The sequence below is a fragment of the Hyla sarda genome, chromosome 4 (assembly GCF_029499605.1).
Source record: "Hyla sarda isolate aHylSar1 chromosome 4, aHylSar1.hap1, whole genome shotgun sequence".
Classification (NCBI taxonomy): Eukaryota; Metazoa; Chordata; class Amphibia; order Anura; family Hylidae; genus Hyla; species Hyla sarda.
Genome location: NC_079192.1, coordinates 39,869,038 through 39,887,715, shown reverse-complemented (window position 1 = coordinate 39,887,715; position 18,678 = coordinate 39,869,038). Strand labels below are relative to the sequence as shown.

Sequence of the window (18,678 nt, the reverse complement as noted above, 5' to 3'; positions counted from 1 at the left end):
TTTTCGTTTATGGACCGATAAACATGTTAGAAATATTTCGGCAAGGTGGACTTCCTGTCTAGTTGCAGCTAGTAGAACTTCTAGTTGAAGCCTGTGGTGTGGTTTCTTTTAACTTTTATTCAGTACCATACCACAATGGGGTACTTGAGGAGAAACCATGGATATACAGGCGTATCATGGTACCAAATTGTGTCCAATATGTTCACTGTTTTGGTCAAGATCAAGTCTACACAAGTATCAGTGAGTTTTTGTTTAGAGAAGGTCCTTTTCCCTCCTAACCTTGCCAAATGCTACATACAGGGGTCAAGTCCTGGGAAAAAAAGTGTGGGAACTCACCCAAGATTTTCACTTAAAGGGGTACTCCTCCCCACACATCTTATCCCTTATCCAAAGGATAGGGGATAAGATGTCTGATCGTGGGGGTCCCGCCGCTGGGGACCCCCGCATTCTCCCTGTTGCACCTGCCGTTCGTTTGGAGTGTTGGGTGACACTCCGAAGGCTCGTGACATCACTGCCACGGCCCCTCAATGCAAGTCCATGGGATGGGGCGTGATGGCCGTCACGCCGCTCTCCCATAGACTTGCATTGAGGGGGCATGGCAGTGACGCCAGGAGCCTCTGCCCCCCTTCGCCAGTCATTCAGCACTGAGCGAAGTTCGCTCTGTGCACCGAATGTCTGGGGTGCCGCAGCCGAGATCGCGGCGGGTCCCCAGTGGCGGAACCCCTGCGATCAGACATCTCATCCCCTATCCTTTGGATAGGGGATAAGATGTCTAGGGGTGGAGTACCCTTTAAGGGCTGGTCCTGCAGGACTCCTACTAATAAAACTGCTTTCCTGCTGTGGAAAAAGTGCAGGAACTCTGTTCCCATGAGTTCCTGCAGGACTTGAGCCCTGGCTACATAGGAGTAGAAAGAGAGTAGAAAGAGAGTGTTATCAGCAGTATAGAGTTCCATATGGACCATTGAATATATATATATATATATATATATATATATATATAAGATATGAAGAGAATGGGTACACCTATTTTCTATCCTTGAGTAAATAAAGTCCCATCACTCACCAAGTTCCTACCGCCAAAACGCGTCCTGTTTGAGTTTAAGGATATGCAACAAAGCTCCTTATATTTGAATATACTTGGTGAGTGCTGGGACTTTACCCTGTTTCAGGACCTCATCCGCCACATGCACCACCCCCACCGGAAGTGCCGACCAACTTATATACTATCCCTGTGATCAAGATTACCAGGGTTTTAGAGGACTCAACCAAGCCTCCTAGGCTTCTGTTAGGTGCCTTAATTTAAGGGAGTTGTCCAAATTTTGAAGGAAGACACTGCTACCCTTGTCCATAGGTTGTGTTGGTGTTGCAGGTCACTCTAATTCAATCGAACATTGAAAAATAGAGAATATTTATGAAGCCACTAGAACTAGGTCATTTTGAAGAGTTTTTGTAGAGGAGTCAAAAAGAGGGTGAGGGTAAAGCCATTATCGAGCCCCATAATCAACACTATCCGGGATGTTTATAAGGTATAAACCAGAAGAGTGTTGATCGGACTCCTGTAAGGGTTATACAGTAGGAACAAGACCGCATAAGTCAATGGGATGTGTCTGGTACTGCAGGTCAGGGGTGAACGTGAAAAGTAGAGAACGTTCCTCAAGTTGCTAGAAGTAGGTCATATTTGAAGGGTTACTCTGGAGCAGCCAACGGAGGAGTTTATTATTTATCATTATGCCAAATGAGGTTTATGATGTTGCTTTTTCACATCACTTGACATCTGTTTTCCACCCTCTCCTCCTGGCACTAACTATTCCAAAGAAGCATGAGAGTTCCCATGTCATTCGCCAAAATCCATCTCATCCATCATGACATCCATTAACTTGTCTGTGCCTAGGCTGGGTCATTTCAGCAAAGGAAAGAAACCATGGGCATCTCTGTAGGGGACCTCTGGGCACCTTGGCAACAAGCGGCCTGTGCAAATGTTTCCAATGCTATAAAATGTGTTGGAATGACAATTTAGAAATGTAAAAATAAAAGTAACCATAGTAAAAAGAAACAGAGAAACAAAGCGAGAAGAGGCCGGTGGAAGAGATGGACTCATAGTGGTCATCCTCCATGGTCCATGTAAACGTCCTTCTTGGCTTTGAATTGTGGGGATGTCGGTTCTCCAGCCATACCATAATATTATTAGGGAATATTTGCGTTGACCAGTCTTTGTGGTGCCCAGATATCTTTTTTTTATAGAACGTTACTTGGAGATGCCCTCAGGGTAACCTTCTGAAATTGCCCAGCTTTTACTACACATATATAAAAAAACTAACTTATGTATATTAAATCACCAAAGACAGAGACAAAACAGGAGCTAAGTCCGACAGAAGACCCCGTTCTGTCAGAATACGAGTTCCCGGATTATTTCTATACTCATTCTCCAGAAGAAGACATCCCGGTGTCCACAGTGACCGTGAGCACCAATGCTACTGACTATGACGTAAGTACCCTACTATGTGCACATAGAATACATGAGACTGCTGGATTTATAGTGTTGTTTTTGGATGTTCCTACACGTTTTTAATATTAATGAAGCCAAAGGGGATCTATGCCTAAGACCATGGAAATTTTCGCCCTTTTGGCCCCATTCTCAGTTAACCTGCACAGAGTTCTCTTCTCACACAGTGCACAGTGCAGGCAAGAAAGAAGGTAACTGGCCCAAGTCATAAGGATGGATGGCAAGTGCCAAATCCTTCCATATGAATCCCAAGGGACTGATAGCATATGTAATGTATATGTCTATACACTGAAAATATATCTTTCTTTGGTTGTCCTTATTTAGGATTTGGCGGAAGAATACGTGACTGGGGAGGAAGATGAAAAAACAGACGAGGATGACTATGAGATTAGACAGTATGATGACGAGGACTATGAGGATCGGGAGGAGAGATATGGGCCACAAGAGCGTGGTCAAGTGGAGACCCAAGAGACACCTGAGGTACGACTCAATCTATTTTATTTCTTATTATATCATGTTGTGGTGGTCTAAAGTTTATCCTCTCCTTTTACCATGTTGTATTGCCTTTTTACTTAAAGGGGTATTCCGGGCAAAAATATTTTATCCCCTGTCCAAAGGATAGGGGATAAGGTGTCTGATCGCGGGGGGCCGGCTGCTGAGACCCCCGCGATCTCCCTGCAGCACCTGCATTCTATGGGGGTGCTGAATCTCCAGTTTCGGAAACCTCCAGGTTTCTGGGACTGGGGACGTCACGCCACGCCCCCTCCATTCATTTCTATGGGAGGGGGCGTGACGTCTGTCACGCCCCCTCCCATAGACATGAATGGAGGGGGCATGGCGTGAAGTCACAACCCCACAACCCCAGATTTCCGAAACTAGAGACGCTGTCCCCGCATAGAATGTGGGTGCTGCAGGGAGATCGCGGGGGTCTCAGCAGCAGTCCCCCCCCCCCCCCCCCCCGCGATCAGACACCTTAACCCCTATCCTTTGGATAGGGGATAAACTGTTTTTGCCCGGAATGCCTCTTTAAAGTGATTGTCTGGCCCCACAAAATTCTGAAAGAAAATTGATACTCACCTGTCCCAATATCTCACCACATCTATGGCCGATGCCGGCAGAGAAGCGCTTCCTGCTTTGATCTTGACAAACCAGTCACTTCTATGGCCACTGCTTGGCTGAGCGGGTGCTTCCAGCATGTCGAAATAAAAAGTCGACGCAGTTCAGACCAGATACTGTCAGGACGAGTGCAAAGGGGGATTGGAGCACTTTTTGCATTTATATGGCAGCCTCAGCCCATTTATAAGAATTTTGTGGGGATTTTGAAGGATTAATAAAACACGTCTGCTTCTGTACAGATAGTCCATTGGGAGTTAGACAGAGGTTAGACCTCCACATCTTGACTACAGGTTGTGTGTGGTATTGCAGCTCGGTGTATTTACTTTATTGGAGATGCACTACATTATCATACACTCAGACAAGTGGGCTCAGCTAAATTTCAACAAGGGGTGCCACTATGTGTATCAGAAACCAGAGAGTATATCAAAGAAAAAGAAATACACAAGCACTGGGGAAGCAAAACTACGGACGGCAGATTGAAAAATAGACCAGGCAAGTTAAACAGATTTGTCATTTACTTCTATTAAAAAACCCTAATCCTTCCAGTACTTATTAGCTGCTGAATACTACAGAGGAAATTCTTTTCTTTTCAGAAAACAGAGCTCTCTGCTGACATCATGACCACAGTGCTCTCTGCTGACATCTCTGTCCATTTTAAGAACTGTCCAGAGTAGGAGAAAAGCCCCAAAGCAAACATATTCCTAAAAGATAGACAGAGATGTCAGCAGAGAGCACTGGGGTCATGATGTCAGCAGAGAGCACTGTGTTACAAAAAGATCGAAAATAATTTCCTCTGTAGTATTCAGCAGCTAATAAGTACTAGAAGGATTACGATTTTTTAATAGAAGTAATTTACAAATCTGTTGAACTTTCTGGCACCAGATGATAAAAAAAAAGTTTTCCACTGGAGTACCCCTTTACATTCTTCTCCATATCTCTATTGTGCATTGATGCTATATGTCTATTGTCTATCGCCACATTTAGTAACCAAAAATTCACAACATACGCACAGCATTGTATTTAGTATTTAAAGGGCCACTTTTAGATTGGACAATGTCCAGTGCAGTCCCGACTATTGGTGCCCCCTCCCCAACTTATGGTTTACCATACTATAGGAAGAGATGTATCACATTGTCTTATAGTAAGATTCTCTTTTTTGCCCATAGCAACCAGTCAAAGCTCAGCTTTCATTTCTCATATTGCTCTGGTAATATTAAAGCTGAGCTCTCATTGGTTCTTATGGGCGACAACGAGAATTTTACTATGAGACAGCTTGATACATCTCCCATAATGTTTAGATACAATGGCCCATAAGATGCCCAACTAATAATGTAACTCCCGGGTGTAGCTTAATCCAATGCAGTCGTCTATCATTAGTTTTGGATAGTGTTGCTCGCGAATATTCGCAATGCGAATTTTATTCGCAAATATCGCATATTCGCGAATATAGCACTATATATTCGTAATTACGAATATTCAGGTTTTTTTTTATTTATTTTTTCACAGTACACATCACAGTGATCATCCCTCTCTGCTTCCAGCTTGTGTGGTGTAAAGAAGGCTCTAATACTACTGCATGAGACTGCCATGCAAATTTTCGCATATGCGAAATTCTGATTATGATAATTTTTGTATATGCTAATTTTGGCATACGTGAAAATAAAACGCTAATATTACGAATATGCGAATGTAGCAAATATATGACGAATATTCTTCCATATATTCGCGAAATATCGCGAATTCGAATATGGCCTATGCCGCTCAACACTAGTTTTGGATGCCAAATGTAGGATTTGTGGTGCAAGACTTTAGGGCCTTCAGTATTGACAAAGGATACACCCTATATGACTGTACAGGTCTTACAGTCATCTTGTAAGAAGCCAAGGAATAAAACCCTCACTCCTTGTCTACACCGATTGGAGTCTTATGTCTCTTTTTTTCTTGCATTTCAGGAGGAGCAGAGTCTAAAAGGACAGAAGGGAGAACCGTACATACTAGGACCCGTGAGTAGACACATGTCAGAGACCATAGGCCCAGCGTTGTTATGTGACAGTCTTTATGTCATATGGTTGTATGCTTGTTACAGGGTTCACAGATCGAGGGTCCTCCAGGATTACCAGGATACCCGGTATGTAAGACTCGATGCCTAGATTGTATCTGAAATACTCAGTGTGATACCAATATCCATACCTGAACTTCGTCTTGTCTTTTATGTTTATATTTAGGGAGAACCAGGCTCAGCCGGACCATCAGGTCCACCAGGACCACCTGGAGATCCTGGTGAGAGGGTAAGCAATGACTATCCCTTGCATTGTGTACGAGTGTATCCAGCACTATGTAAAGTCTCGGTTGACAGTTCTAGATCTAAGATCATGTTACATAGAAGGAGAAGAATATTTATAAAGATTGTCTCGTGGTTAGTCACCTATAGGGGATAATCCATAGAAAAACCTTACAAAATATTGGTCACCGCACCCCTAATTCGTTTCTGCACCTACAGAGGTTTGACAGATGTTGTAAGGGTATTGAGAGATTTTTTTACTGCCAGCCAGTCATCAGCGTCATGTTGGACTATGGAAGGACCTGCATATCCTCTAAAGCAGTGTTTCCCAAGCCCAGTCCTTAAAGGGATACTCTGCCCCTAGACATCTTATCCTCTAGGGGATAAGATGTCTGATCGCTGGGGACAACCGCGATCTTGGCTGCGGCACCCCAGAAATCCGAGCGGGGCGTGACCGTGACCTCACGAGCCTCCGTCCCGCATCGCCAGTCCTCCGGCACGGAGCGAAGTTCGCTCCGTGCCGGATTACTGGCGATGCGGGGCGGAGGCTCGTGAGGTCACGGTCACGCCCCGTTTGTGAGGTCACGGCCACGCCCTCTGAATGCAAGTCTATGGGAAGGGGCATGACGGCGATGTTTAAGGTGATGTTTTCAGGATTTCCTTAGTCTTTCACAGGTGATATATTTATGGTCAGTGCATCAGGCATCACCACAAGTGTTCTCTATAGGGATATCCTCAAATCAAGACCTGTTGGGGGTCCTTGAGGACTGCATTTGGGAAACACTGCTGGTTGGGTGACTTGACAACGAGGTCAATTCACAAGTAGAATGTGATGGAGAAGACCTCCTACAAATAAGTTCCCAGGTAGTCTGGTGGTTATTATATCTAGGGTTTGACACAATTGCAATGTTGGCATACTTGTACTGGGCTGAACAAAAGGCATCGACTATAATGCAATGATGTTTGGTTTCCTTTATCTAAGCCAGAATAGAATTCATCCCTAAACCATTGACTTTCTGCCCCATTGCCTGTTTTCTATGATTGTCACCGGCAGGGTCACATATGACAGTGTGTTACTGGAGTCAGTTATCACTTGTAAAGGTTTTTTTTGAGGATCGCCATCCTTCCTTGCCTTCACAATAAACAAATCTGTGGTGTACCCTACTTGGGTATCTGTAAGTGACCAGATGTCCCACCGACATCTCATGGATACAAAAGGTCAAGTATGGCTGTCACAGGTTTTCAATTTATCAGAAAGCTGAAAACATAGAAAGAAGATTGGGCTACTGAAACATATTTGGTGTAAAGGTCCCAATTTACATTACAAAAGAGTTGGTTCAACTTGAAGAACAGGCAAAACCTGGTGAGCCAACTTCACCTACCTATCTACCTACCTACCATCTAGTGGTCCGGGATTGGCGGATGAACATCCGCCAATCCCGGACAACTAGAAGGTAGGTAGGTGAAGTTGGGTCACCAGGTCCTGCCTGTTCTTCAGGTTGAATCAACTCTTTTGTAATATCACTCTGTAAATGGCTCTCACAGGTTGACTTCTCTATAATATGGTATTAGAATAACAGGTTTTCAAGACCAGGCAATCCCTATAAATACCAACTGGTTGAATCCAGACCATAACTTTGGACAAAGTTATGGTCTGGACTCAACCAGTTGGTATTTATAGGGATTGCCTGGTCTTGAAAACCTGTTTTCTAATACCATATTCTAGAGAAGTCAACCCGTGAGAGCCATTTACAGAGAGATACTTGAGCAGTGGGTGACAGCAATGGAAAGTGGCCCTTTTAAGGGTCCGAATAATATATTATTATCAGACCTAAATAAAGTTCAGATCCCGGACCAGACCCCTTGACTATATGTTAATATAAATGCTTGATATTTACGGTTATGTACAACACTTTCCTGATGGCCATCTAAATTGATGGAAGAAATGGAATGTTCTTTGTATCAGGGGACTTTCTTTACATCTACAGCCAACATAGGTTGTGTTATTCATGAGACGCTGGGAGTGGTGACAGCTGGCACGTTTTCATATGTCATACTGTAAATTCGGCTAGACAGTTTATATGACAAGTGCACATCTTTTGATATAATAGCACAATTTGTACAGCATAAGAGGTTTTACAAGTGAGAGCTCACCGGATTATCCGAATATCTCTTCTATGCCTGCACTGAACTCTACTGAGATTGAATAAAAACGCAATCAGCAGCATGCAAACAGTAGTGCCTGTGCTATATAATTAGGATATCATAGATCTCTAAAAAATAATGGCACTAAAGTGACTGCGGCTTCATATATGATCTCCATACAATTAATTATACCACAAATACAAAAGGAGTCATTTAAGTAGAATATAAAATATATATAATTTTATTGATTGTATTAAAAACATGTAGTTCATAAAACATAAAAGAAGGGGAGGATTGCAACTACTGGGGGAGACTAGACAAAAGGGGCGACACTACCTGCTTGCGCATAATACATTAACACAAAAATAAAGTGCATGACTGGTAGACAAATATACAGGGCATAATAGGGGCTATTACAGCTTCCATGGAGGGCATAATCATGTCTAAGAACCAGCATACATACCAAGGAACTATAGAAAAACAATGCAGCAGCTGACCCAAGCAGGAGTGACGCCACCCCAACGATCGTTTCGGCGATACCTTCGCTACACGCTACATTTATTTTTTAATCTGATGGTTGTATATATATATATATATATATATATATATATATATATATATATATATATATATATATATATATATATATATATATATATATATATATATGCCGTATATACTCGAGTATAAGCCGTCCCGAATATAAGCCGAGGCCCCTAATTTCAACCCAAAAACCCAGGAAAAGTTATTGACTCGACTATAAGCCTAGCGTGGGAAATACATCATCACCGCCTGTTAATCCCTTCATCAGTGGTCTTCAACATCTGCGGACCTACAGATGTTGCAAAACTACAACTCCCAGCATGCCCGGACAGCCGATGGCAGTCCGGGCATGGTGGGAGTTGTAGTTTTGAAACCTCTGGAGGTCCGCAGGTTGAAGACCACTGCGGCCTTCATCATCATCCAGACCCCCCTTTAGTTTTCTACTCACCTCCCCTCGGTGGGAAGGAAGGGTGAGCTGGTCCGGGCCATCTATGCTGCAGGGACCGTCCGGTGGGGAGGGTTAGTCGTTCCAGGCTTTCCATCTTCACCGGGAGGCCCATCTCTTTGCCGGCCCCGGACTAGTGATGTTGCCTTGACGACAACGCACAGGGACGTTCATGCGCAGGGACCTCACAGACCAGCTCACCCTTCCTTCCCACCGAGGGGAGGTGAGTAGAAAACTAAAGGGGGGTCTGGATGATGACGAAGGCCGCAGTGGTCTACAACCTGCGGACCTCCAGATGTTTCAAAACTACAACTCCCAGCATGCCGATCGCTGTCCGGGCATGCTGGGAGCTGTAGTTTTGCAACATCTGGAGGTCCGCAGGTTGAAGACCACTGAGAAGGGATTGACAGGCGGAGAGTTCACTCGAGTATAAGCCGAGGGGGGCGTTTTCAGCACGAAAAATTGTGCTGAAAAACTAGGCTTATACTCGAGTATATATGGTATATGAACCAGAGACAGCCGCAGCACTCCAACAAAAAAGGTGATTTAATATCTCATTTCAGCATTACTAACTGAGATATTAAATCACCTTTTTTGTTGGAGTGCTGCGCCTGTCTCTGGTTCTTATCTATGGATGGACTTTCATCAAGTCTTTTGGGACGCCGGCACCACCATTTATATTGGATTGGATAAGGAGTGCTGCATTGCTTTGGGAGTGTGTATATATATAAATAAATATATATATATATATATATATATATATAGATAGATATATATAGATATATACAGTATAACAATGCAACACATTATCACTCTGGACCAACAACTACAACTATAACAGAGCGCAGTTACCTTAGGTTTATCTCAGCGTTACTTCATATTAACCCTGATCCCACGAAGCGGCAAAAAATACTGTATGTGTAAAGCAGCATATTTCTGTAGTATTTGGTCCTGACTAGAGATAAGTGAATGGATTAGGCAAAATTCATATTTTGGTGAGTTTGAAACTTGTTTCAGATGAATCATTCAAAATGGCAACTGCTACTACTGCCAGCCACACATCTCTGGCCTTCATTATTATGCCCTATACTGTACTGCTGCTACTACTACTACTACTGATACTACTACTGATACTACTACTGCTACTACTACTACTGCTATCCCTACACAGCCTTAACATCTCCTACCTTGTCCATTATGTTTAATACTGTACTGCTGCCCGTACTACTACTACTACTACCACTACTAGCTCTACAGCCGCACATCTCCTGCATCTTGTTCCATACTGTACTACTTCTACAACTACTACTACTAGCCATATACTGCCTTGTCCATCATGTTCTATACTGTGCTACTTCTACTACTGTTACTACTACTTGGCCTACATTGCCTTGTGCATCATTGTCTATACTGTACTACTTTTAATACTACTACTTCTACTACTAGCCCTACACAGCCTTGTCCATCATGTTCTATACTGTACTACTTCTACTACTACTAGCCCTACACTGCCTTGTCCATATTGTTCTATACTGTACTACTTCTACTACTACTAGCCCTACACAGCCTTGTCCATCATGTTCTATACTGTACTACTTCTACTACTACTAGCCCTACATTGCCTTGTCCATCATGTTCTATACTGTACTACTTATACTACTACTAGCCCTACACAGCCTTGTCCATCATGTTCTATACTTTACTACTTCTACTACTACTAGCCCTACACAGCCTTGTCCATATTGTTCTATACTGTACTACTTCTACTACTACTAGCCCTACACAGCCTTGTCCATATTGTTCTATACTGTACTACTTCTACTACTACTAGCCCTACACTGCCTTGTCCATCTTGTTCTATACTGTACTACTTCTACTACTACTAGCCCTACACAGCCGCACATCTCTTGCCTTGTCCATCTTGTTCTATACTGTACTACTTATACTACTACTAGCCCTACACAGCCTTGTCCATCTTGTTCTATACTGTACTACTTCTACTACTACTAGCCCTACACTGCCTTGTCCATCTTGTTCTATACTGTACTACTTCTACTACTACTAGCCCTACACTGCCTTGTCCATCTTGTTCTATACTGTACTACTTCTACTACTACTAGCCCTACACTGCCTTGTCCATCTTGTTCTATACTGTACTACTTCTACTACTACTAGCCCTACACAGCCTTGTCCATCATGTTCTATACTGTACTACTTCTACTACTACTAGCCCTACACTGCCTTGTCCATCTTGTTCTATACTGTACTACTTCTACTACTACTAGCCCTACACTGCCTTGTCCATCATGTTCTATACTGTACTACTTCTACTACTACTAGCCCTACACTGCCTTGTCCATCATGTTCTATACTGTACTACTTCTACTACTACTAGCCCTACACTGCCTTGTCCATCATGTTCTATACTGTACTACTTCTACTACTACTAGCCCTACACTGCCTTGTCCATCATGTTCTATACTGTACTACTTCTACTACTACTAGCCCTACACTGCCTTGTCCATCATGTTCTATACTGTACTACTTCTACTACTACTACTAGCCCTACACTGCCTTGTCCATCATGTTCTATACTGTACTACTTCTACTACTACTACTAGCCCTACACTGCCTTGTCCATCATGTTCTATACTGTACTACTTCTACTACTACTAGCCCTACACTGCCTTGTCCATCATGTTCTATACTGTACTACTTCTACTACTACTAGCCCTACACTGCCTTGTCCATCTTGTTCTATACTGTACTACTTCTACTACTACTAGCCCTACATTGCCTTGTCCATCTTGTTCTATACTGTACTACTTCTACTACTACTAGCCCTACACAGCCTTGTCCATATTGTTCTATACTGTACTACTTCTACTACTACTAGCCCTACACAGCCTTGTCCATATTGTTCTATACTGTACTACTTCTACTACTACTAGCCCTACACAGCCTTGTCCATATTGTTCTATACTGTACTACTTCTACTACTACTAGCCCTACACTGCCGCACATCTCTTGCCTTGTCCATCATATTCCATACAGAACAGATTGTAATTCCCCTATTACCCTGTGGTGGTGTTGCAGTGTAACTGAACAACTGCTGCTGGATTTGTTACAGCTGATCACTGGGGGGGGGGGTCTTATCAGATCGACACCCCCAATCAGTATATCATTGTGTCTATAGCCATCTGAAGGCTCCAATAACTCTTGATTTGTAAAAATGGCCGCCCTCCACCTCTATATGTTGTATATCAGAGAACCCTGAGATCTCATTTTCCCGTTTCCAATACATTGACCCTATTTGAACTGACTGATATAATAATAACTGTATATCGATAGCCATACTATAGTAAGGATAAGCCCCTTAACAAGTGATTTATGACTTTCAGCTGAGAGATAGGAATCTGCCGGTGATGTCATGTAATGTGAGCTATTGTCAGCTCTTTTATCTTTAGCCTATTTATTTGCCCTCCAGGCCGTACCACTGTCAACAAGCCCCTACAAGAAGCATGTCCTCCTCCATAATGTCTCTTTGACTGACACCTCTCCTTATTCTTTTCTAGGGTCCTCCAGGACGACCTGGTCTTAATGGAGCAGATGGTATTCCAGGTCCTCCCGGAAACACAGTGATGCTTCCTGTGAGTAGACATTTTTCCGATGGGATTCTGGATAATAGGACGTTTTTTTTTTTTTCAGGCATTTGGAAGATGTCTTTATATTTTAAAATGACTAATCTCCCTCGACCTTGTGAATCATCACAGAGAGATTATATGATCATCAGATCAATTATATCATTGACATCCATTGGGACATTACGCGGAACCCGTATAATACTTTAGGATAAATGTCTTCTCCAAATCTTGTTGCAATTAAAATGCTCTTCATGGGAAACATAAAGACATAACACGTGTCTTCAATGCATCTTACAGCTGCCCTATGAACGGCCCACTAAATGGCTTTCTGCAATGCCAGTCAGGGGCGGGTAAAGGCTCATCCAGTTTGATATTCAGACTATGTTTTGGCTCCCCTCATTAAACCCCCATATTGGTGCTGAATTTTGCAACACGAGGGGCCTGGTGTTTGTTTCCCCTCCACCAATATTCCAACAACATTAAAGGGGTATTCCAGGAAAAAACTTTTTTATATATATATATATATATATATATATATATATGAACTGGCTCCAGAAAGTTAAACAGATTTGTAAATGACTTCTATTAAAAAATCTTAATCCTTTCAGTACTTATGAGCTTCTGAAGTTAAGGTTGTTCTTTTCTGTCTAAGTGCTCTCTGATGACACGTGTCTTGGGAACCGCCCAGTTTAGAAGAGGTTTGCTATGGGGATTTGCTTCTAAACTGGGCGGTTCCCGAGACACGTGTCATCAGAGATTACTTAGACAGAAAAGAACATCTTTAACTTCAGAAGCTCATAAGTACTGAAAGGATTAAGATTTTTTAATAGAAGTAATTTACAAATCTGTTTAACTTTCTGGAGCCAGTTGAGATATATATATATATATATATATATATATATATATAAAAATAATCCCTTTAAGGATCTATTCACACGTACAGTATTCTGTGCAGATTTGATGCGCTGGATTTTCTGCTGCAGATTTCAATGTAAACTGAACACAGCTTGAAATCCTGCGCATCAAATCTGCGCAGAATACTGCATGTGTGAATAGACCCTAAAGGGGTACTCCGGTGGGTGGAAAACATTTTCTTTTAATTCAACTGGTGCCAGAAAGGTAAACAGATTTGTAAATTACTTCTAATAAAAAAAAAATCTTAATCCTTCCAGTACTTATCAGCTGCTGTATACTACAGAGGAAGTTCTTTTATTTTTTTATTTCTTTTCTGTCTGACCACAGTGCTCCCTGCTGACACCTCTGTTCATTTTATGAACTGTCCAGAGCAAGATAGGTTTTCTATGGGGATTTTCTCCTACTCTGGACAGTTCCTGACATGGACAGAGGTGTCAGCAGAGCGCAGACAGAAAAGAAATTCAAAAAGAAAAGAACTTCCTCTGTATTATACAGCAGCTGATAAATACTGGAAGCATTAAGATTTTTTTTTAAATAGAAGTCATTTACAAATGTGTTTAACTTTCTGACACGAGTGGATTTAAAAAAATTTTTTTTTCCAGCGGAGTACCCCTTTAAGGCCAATTCGTACATCCGTGTTTACATGGCCATACATTTCAGATAGCTGCAGGCTGAATGCTTCATCGACCGCCAGATTTCTCTCATAACCTCAACATACATATGTATCGTAACTGCGGTCCTTATCCCCCCCCCTGATGGCAGAGGTTGGAGGCGATGGATAGGGTAGTTGGCCTGAGTGCTTATTTTCAGGTCAGAAGGCCACCATATATGTTAGATGGATGGCTAACTTATCTTCAAAGAGGGGAATCCTGCATAAATTGCCACCAACCAATAGCAGATGTAATGGGTCTGACCGGGGGTGGGCCCTTTATCTTCAAGGGACTCATGGCAGTCACATGTCATGCGCATTGTTTCAATAATTGACCAACAAAACCCAAAGAGATAGCACAATAGAGAATACAGTTTACTGTCGGCACTGCCACTCCAGGACTTAGCCAAATCCGCACTACAGCCATTAGTCACGGTCCCTTTCTCTCGGTGCTCATCCAGAAAGCTGATCAATACCCAAACAAAAGAGGTAAGGAAGCACTCGAGTCTTCAACAATGTTATTTTATTGAATTCTGGTCATTACAAAGCCTGGCCAACGGGCCGTTTCGCGCGCAGGCGCGCGAAACGGCCCGTTGGCCAGGCTTTGTATTGACCAGTATTTAATAAAGTAACATCGCTAAAGACTCAAGTGCCTCCTTAACTCTTTTGTTTAAAGAGGTACTCCACTGGAAAAATATGTTTTTTAAATCAACGGACGACAGAAAGTTAAAGGGGTATCAACTGGCTCCGGAAAGTTAAACAGATTTGTAAATTATTTCTATTAAAAAATCTTAATCCTTCCAATAGTTATTAGCTTCTGAAGTTTTCTGTCTAACTGCTCAATGATGATGTCACGTCCCGGGAGCTGTGCATGATGGGAGAATATCCCCATAGGAACTGGACAGCTCCCGGGACGTGAGTCATCAGAAAGCAGTTAGACAGAAAACAGCAACTCAAATTCAGGAGCTAATAACTATTGGAAGGATTAAGATTTTTTTAATAGAAGTCATTTACAAATCTGTTTAACTTTCCGGAGCCAGTTGATATATAAAAAAAAAAGTTTTTGCCTGGAATACCCCTTTAAACAGATTTGTAAATTAGGAAAGAAAGAGCAAGTCCAGCTCACCAACTAAACCGCCGTGTCTCGGACACGTGTGGGCCAACACGTATAGGATAGGCAAAAGAGAAATAGGCGTCCAGCACTCGGCATGCGGTAAAAACGACAGCTTTATTCTTCATTAGTAGGACACAAACACTGCGGCATGAACAATAGTGACGCGTTTCAGCGGAACATGTCAGCCTTAGTCATACGCTGAAACGCGTCACTATTGTTCATGCCGCAGTGTTTGTGTCCTACTAATGAAGAATAAAGCTGTCGTTTTTACCGCATGCCGAGTGCTCGACGCCTATTTCTCTTTTGCCTAGATTTGTAAATTACTTCTATTAAAAAAATCTTAAGCCTGCAAGTACTTATCAGCTGCTGTATGTTCCAGAGGAAGATGTGCAGTTCTTTCCAGTCTGACCACAGTGCTCTCTGCTGACACTTCTGTCCATATCAGGAACTGTCCAGAGCAGGAGAGGTTTGCTATGGGGATTTGTTCCTGCTCTGGACAGTTCCTAAAATGGACAGAGGTGTCAGCAGAGAGCACTGTGGTCAGACAGAAAGGAAATTCAAAAAGAAAAGAACTTCCTGTGGAGCATATAGCAGCTAATAAGTACTGGAAGGATTAAGATTTTTTAATAGAAGTAATTTACAAATCTGTTTAACTTTCTGCCACCAGTTGATTTAAATTTTTTTTTCCAGTGGAGTACCCCTTTAAAACCAAAATAGACTGTAAGCTTGAAGAGGGTTTGCTTATGTTGTTTGGTACCCTGGGCAGTACCACAATGTGCCTAATTAATACAATAATACCATTTCCAAATAATATTGCTATAAAGTGTCCAGATAACATTGTCCAGCCAAGAAATGTAGAGGTGTGATTAGGTGTGCAAGGTCTGAACGCCCGGGTCACTAACACCAATGGTGCCCCCTTTAGTAGAGACAAATGATGTAAGGGGGGGTTCACACCACGGTTTGTCCCCACGGTTTCCGTATATGGTTTCATATTGGAAACTGTATGCAACTGTATCGGAAACCGTATCCATAGACAATGCATTGGAAACCGTATGCAATCTGATGCATCCGGTTGCGTGCGGTTTGTTTGTAATACTTTCCCCCCCGAACCCTGAGGGTGGGTTCACACCACGGTTTTTCCCCTCGGTTTTTTCATCAGGTTTTTTTTAGTCAAAACCGTATCCCTCAAAACCAGACCAAACTGTATGCAACCGTGTGATTAAAACAAACCCGCATACGGTTTTTAAGCCTATACGGTTTGAAAATTTTGTGTCCGGTTGCATGCGGTTTCATACGGTTTTTAACAATTGCATCAAATCCGGTTTTAAGATTTTTGTTCTTTTTTAAATAAAGTTTCAATTGTCCTATTTAGAATACTTTAGAATTGAAAAGTTAAAAACCGTATAGGGAAAACCGGATTGAACTGTAGACACATTTGGTTCACTACGCTTTTCATTGACTTCCATCTTAAAAAAAAAAAAAAAACGTATATGGTTACAATGTGGTTTTTCACACGGACTAAAAACTGTGGTAGAACACGGTTTAGAGCACAGGGGGGCGGGGGGAGCGTATTGCAAACAAACCGGATGCATCAGGTTGAATAAGGTTTCCAATGCTTTGTCTATGGATACGGTTTCCAATACGGTTGCATATGGTTTCAGATATGAAACCGTACACGGTTGGGGACAAACGGTGGTGTGAACCCACCCTAAACTGAGTTCTACCACGGTTTTTGATCCGAGTGAAAAATCGTATTGTAACCGTATACGGGTTTTGTAACATGGAAGTAAATTTGAACCGTAGTGAACCATATGTGTCTACGGTTCAATCCGGTTTTTCTCTATACGTTTTTTTACTTTGCTTTACTTTACTTTACACATGCGCATTTCGATTCAAAAGTATTCTAAATAGAACAATTGAAACTTTATTTAAAAAAGAACAAAAATCTTAAAACGGGATTTGATGTAAGTGTTAAAAACCGTATGAAACCGCATGCAACCGGACACAACATTTTCAAACTGTATACGGTTAAAAACAGTATACGGGTTCTTTTTAAGCACACGGTTAAATACAGTTTGGTCCGGTTTTGAGGAATATGACTTTGACTAAAAAACCTGATAGAAGACCATGGGGACAAACCGTGGTGTGAACCCAACCTAACCTAAATCTGATCACCAAAAAATATATACGGCTATGTGTATATATATATATATATATATATATATATTTTTTTTTTTTTATACCTTAGGACACATAATATATCATCCCAAAAATTAGGCCATAAGAAGAAATAGATACCATAACATATAAAAAAAATCCATACACTATTAAAATATTAGTTGGTAGAGAATGTTGGCAGTGCAAAAGTACAGTACAAGCAAAAAATGAAGGGGTAATCTCATATATCCAAGTGTGATCAGAGGGCACAGAACATAATAACAATAATAAGTGAACACATTGCTACTAATAAGGATATTCACAAGTATAGGACAATATATACTTATAACAGAAGGACAGAAAAAAAATAGAACAATAGAAACAGAAATAGAAGCTACAGTTGGACTGGGCCGTGCACTACGAGATACCTCACCTCCTACCCCAAATGTACGCTTTCGCTTCTATTGCTTCATCATGGGTCAAAGCAATAGAGACACCCCCTGAAGAAGCAATAGAGGCAAAACCATACATTCGGTGTGGTGCTGTTTCTGAAAGAAAAAAAAGCAATGAAGCATGTTTTATAATTCTATACACTCCCTTCAAAAGTTTACCTTGGTCATAGGAGAAATGATTTGGCAATATTCATCCTCATCATCGTGTTATCTGCTGACACCAGAGTCGGCCATATCCCGATCTCTAAAAAGTTTGACTTTCAAGGCAAATAATGTTAGATTATGGACTTTTGGGTGGATCCGGTTAAACATGATGACCCAAGATTTCTCCCTGTAGTTTTTAGCTGACCCCTTTTTCTTCTCTTTGTATGCATTCAATGTACAGTTCCAGTTCGGTGGTGACTCCAGAGGACAGACAGTGTCATTCCAAGAAGCTCAGGCGCAGTCAATTTTGCAGCAGGCAAAGGTGTGATATCTCAAAAACAGATATATGGATGGGGGGGGGGGGGGGGTCTTCATTTAAAAAAAATATATGTCTATTAACATCTATGATTTATTATTTCCATCTTTAGTTGGCCATGAAGGGTCCACCTGGACCAGTGGGTTTGACTGGAAGACCTGGTCCTCTTGTGAGTATGATTATGGAAATACAAAAACTATATGACAAAAACATGGCCAACTTTTCAGATAAGAGATTTTACCAATTCTTTGTGT

The 18,678-nt window shown here is 41.8% G+C and overlaps 1 protein-coding gene across 6 annotated transcripts in view; it reads left to right on the top strand.

The window, feature by feature from the left end:
* COL5A3 (collagen type V alpha 3 chain) overlaps positions 1-18,678 on the top strand; it is a 213,826-nt gene that overhangs the window by 131,919 nt on the left and 63,229 nt on the right. For 5 of the 6 annotated variants that reach the window (XM_056570606.1, XM_056570605.1, XM_056570608.1 and 2 more), the window contains 8 exons: positions 2,342-2,485; positions 2,828-2,983; positions 5,572-5,622; positions 5,706-5,747; positions 5,845-5,907; positions 12,609-12,683; positions 18,350-18,430; positions 18,537-18,593. In XM_056570606.1, coding sequence (XP_056426581.1) covers positions 2,342-2,485; positions 2,828-2,983; positions 5,572-5,622; positions 5,706-5,747; positions 5,845-5,907; positions 12,609-12,683; positions 18,350-18,430; positions 18,537-18,593 — 669 coding nt within the window. The remainder of the gene's footprint in view (positions 1-2,341; positions 2,486-2,827; positions 2,984-5,571; positions 5,623-5,705; positions 5,748-5,844; positions 5,908-12,608; positions 12,684-18,349; positions 18,431-18,536; positions 18,594-18,678) is intronic. The other variant, XM_056570607.1, reaches the window with a different exon arrangement.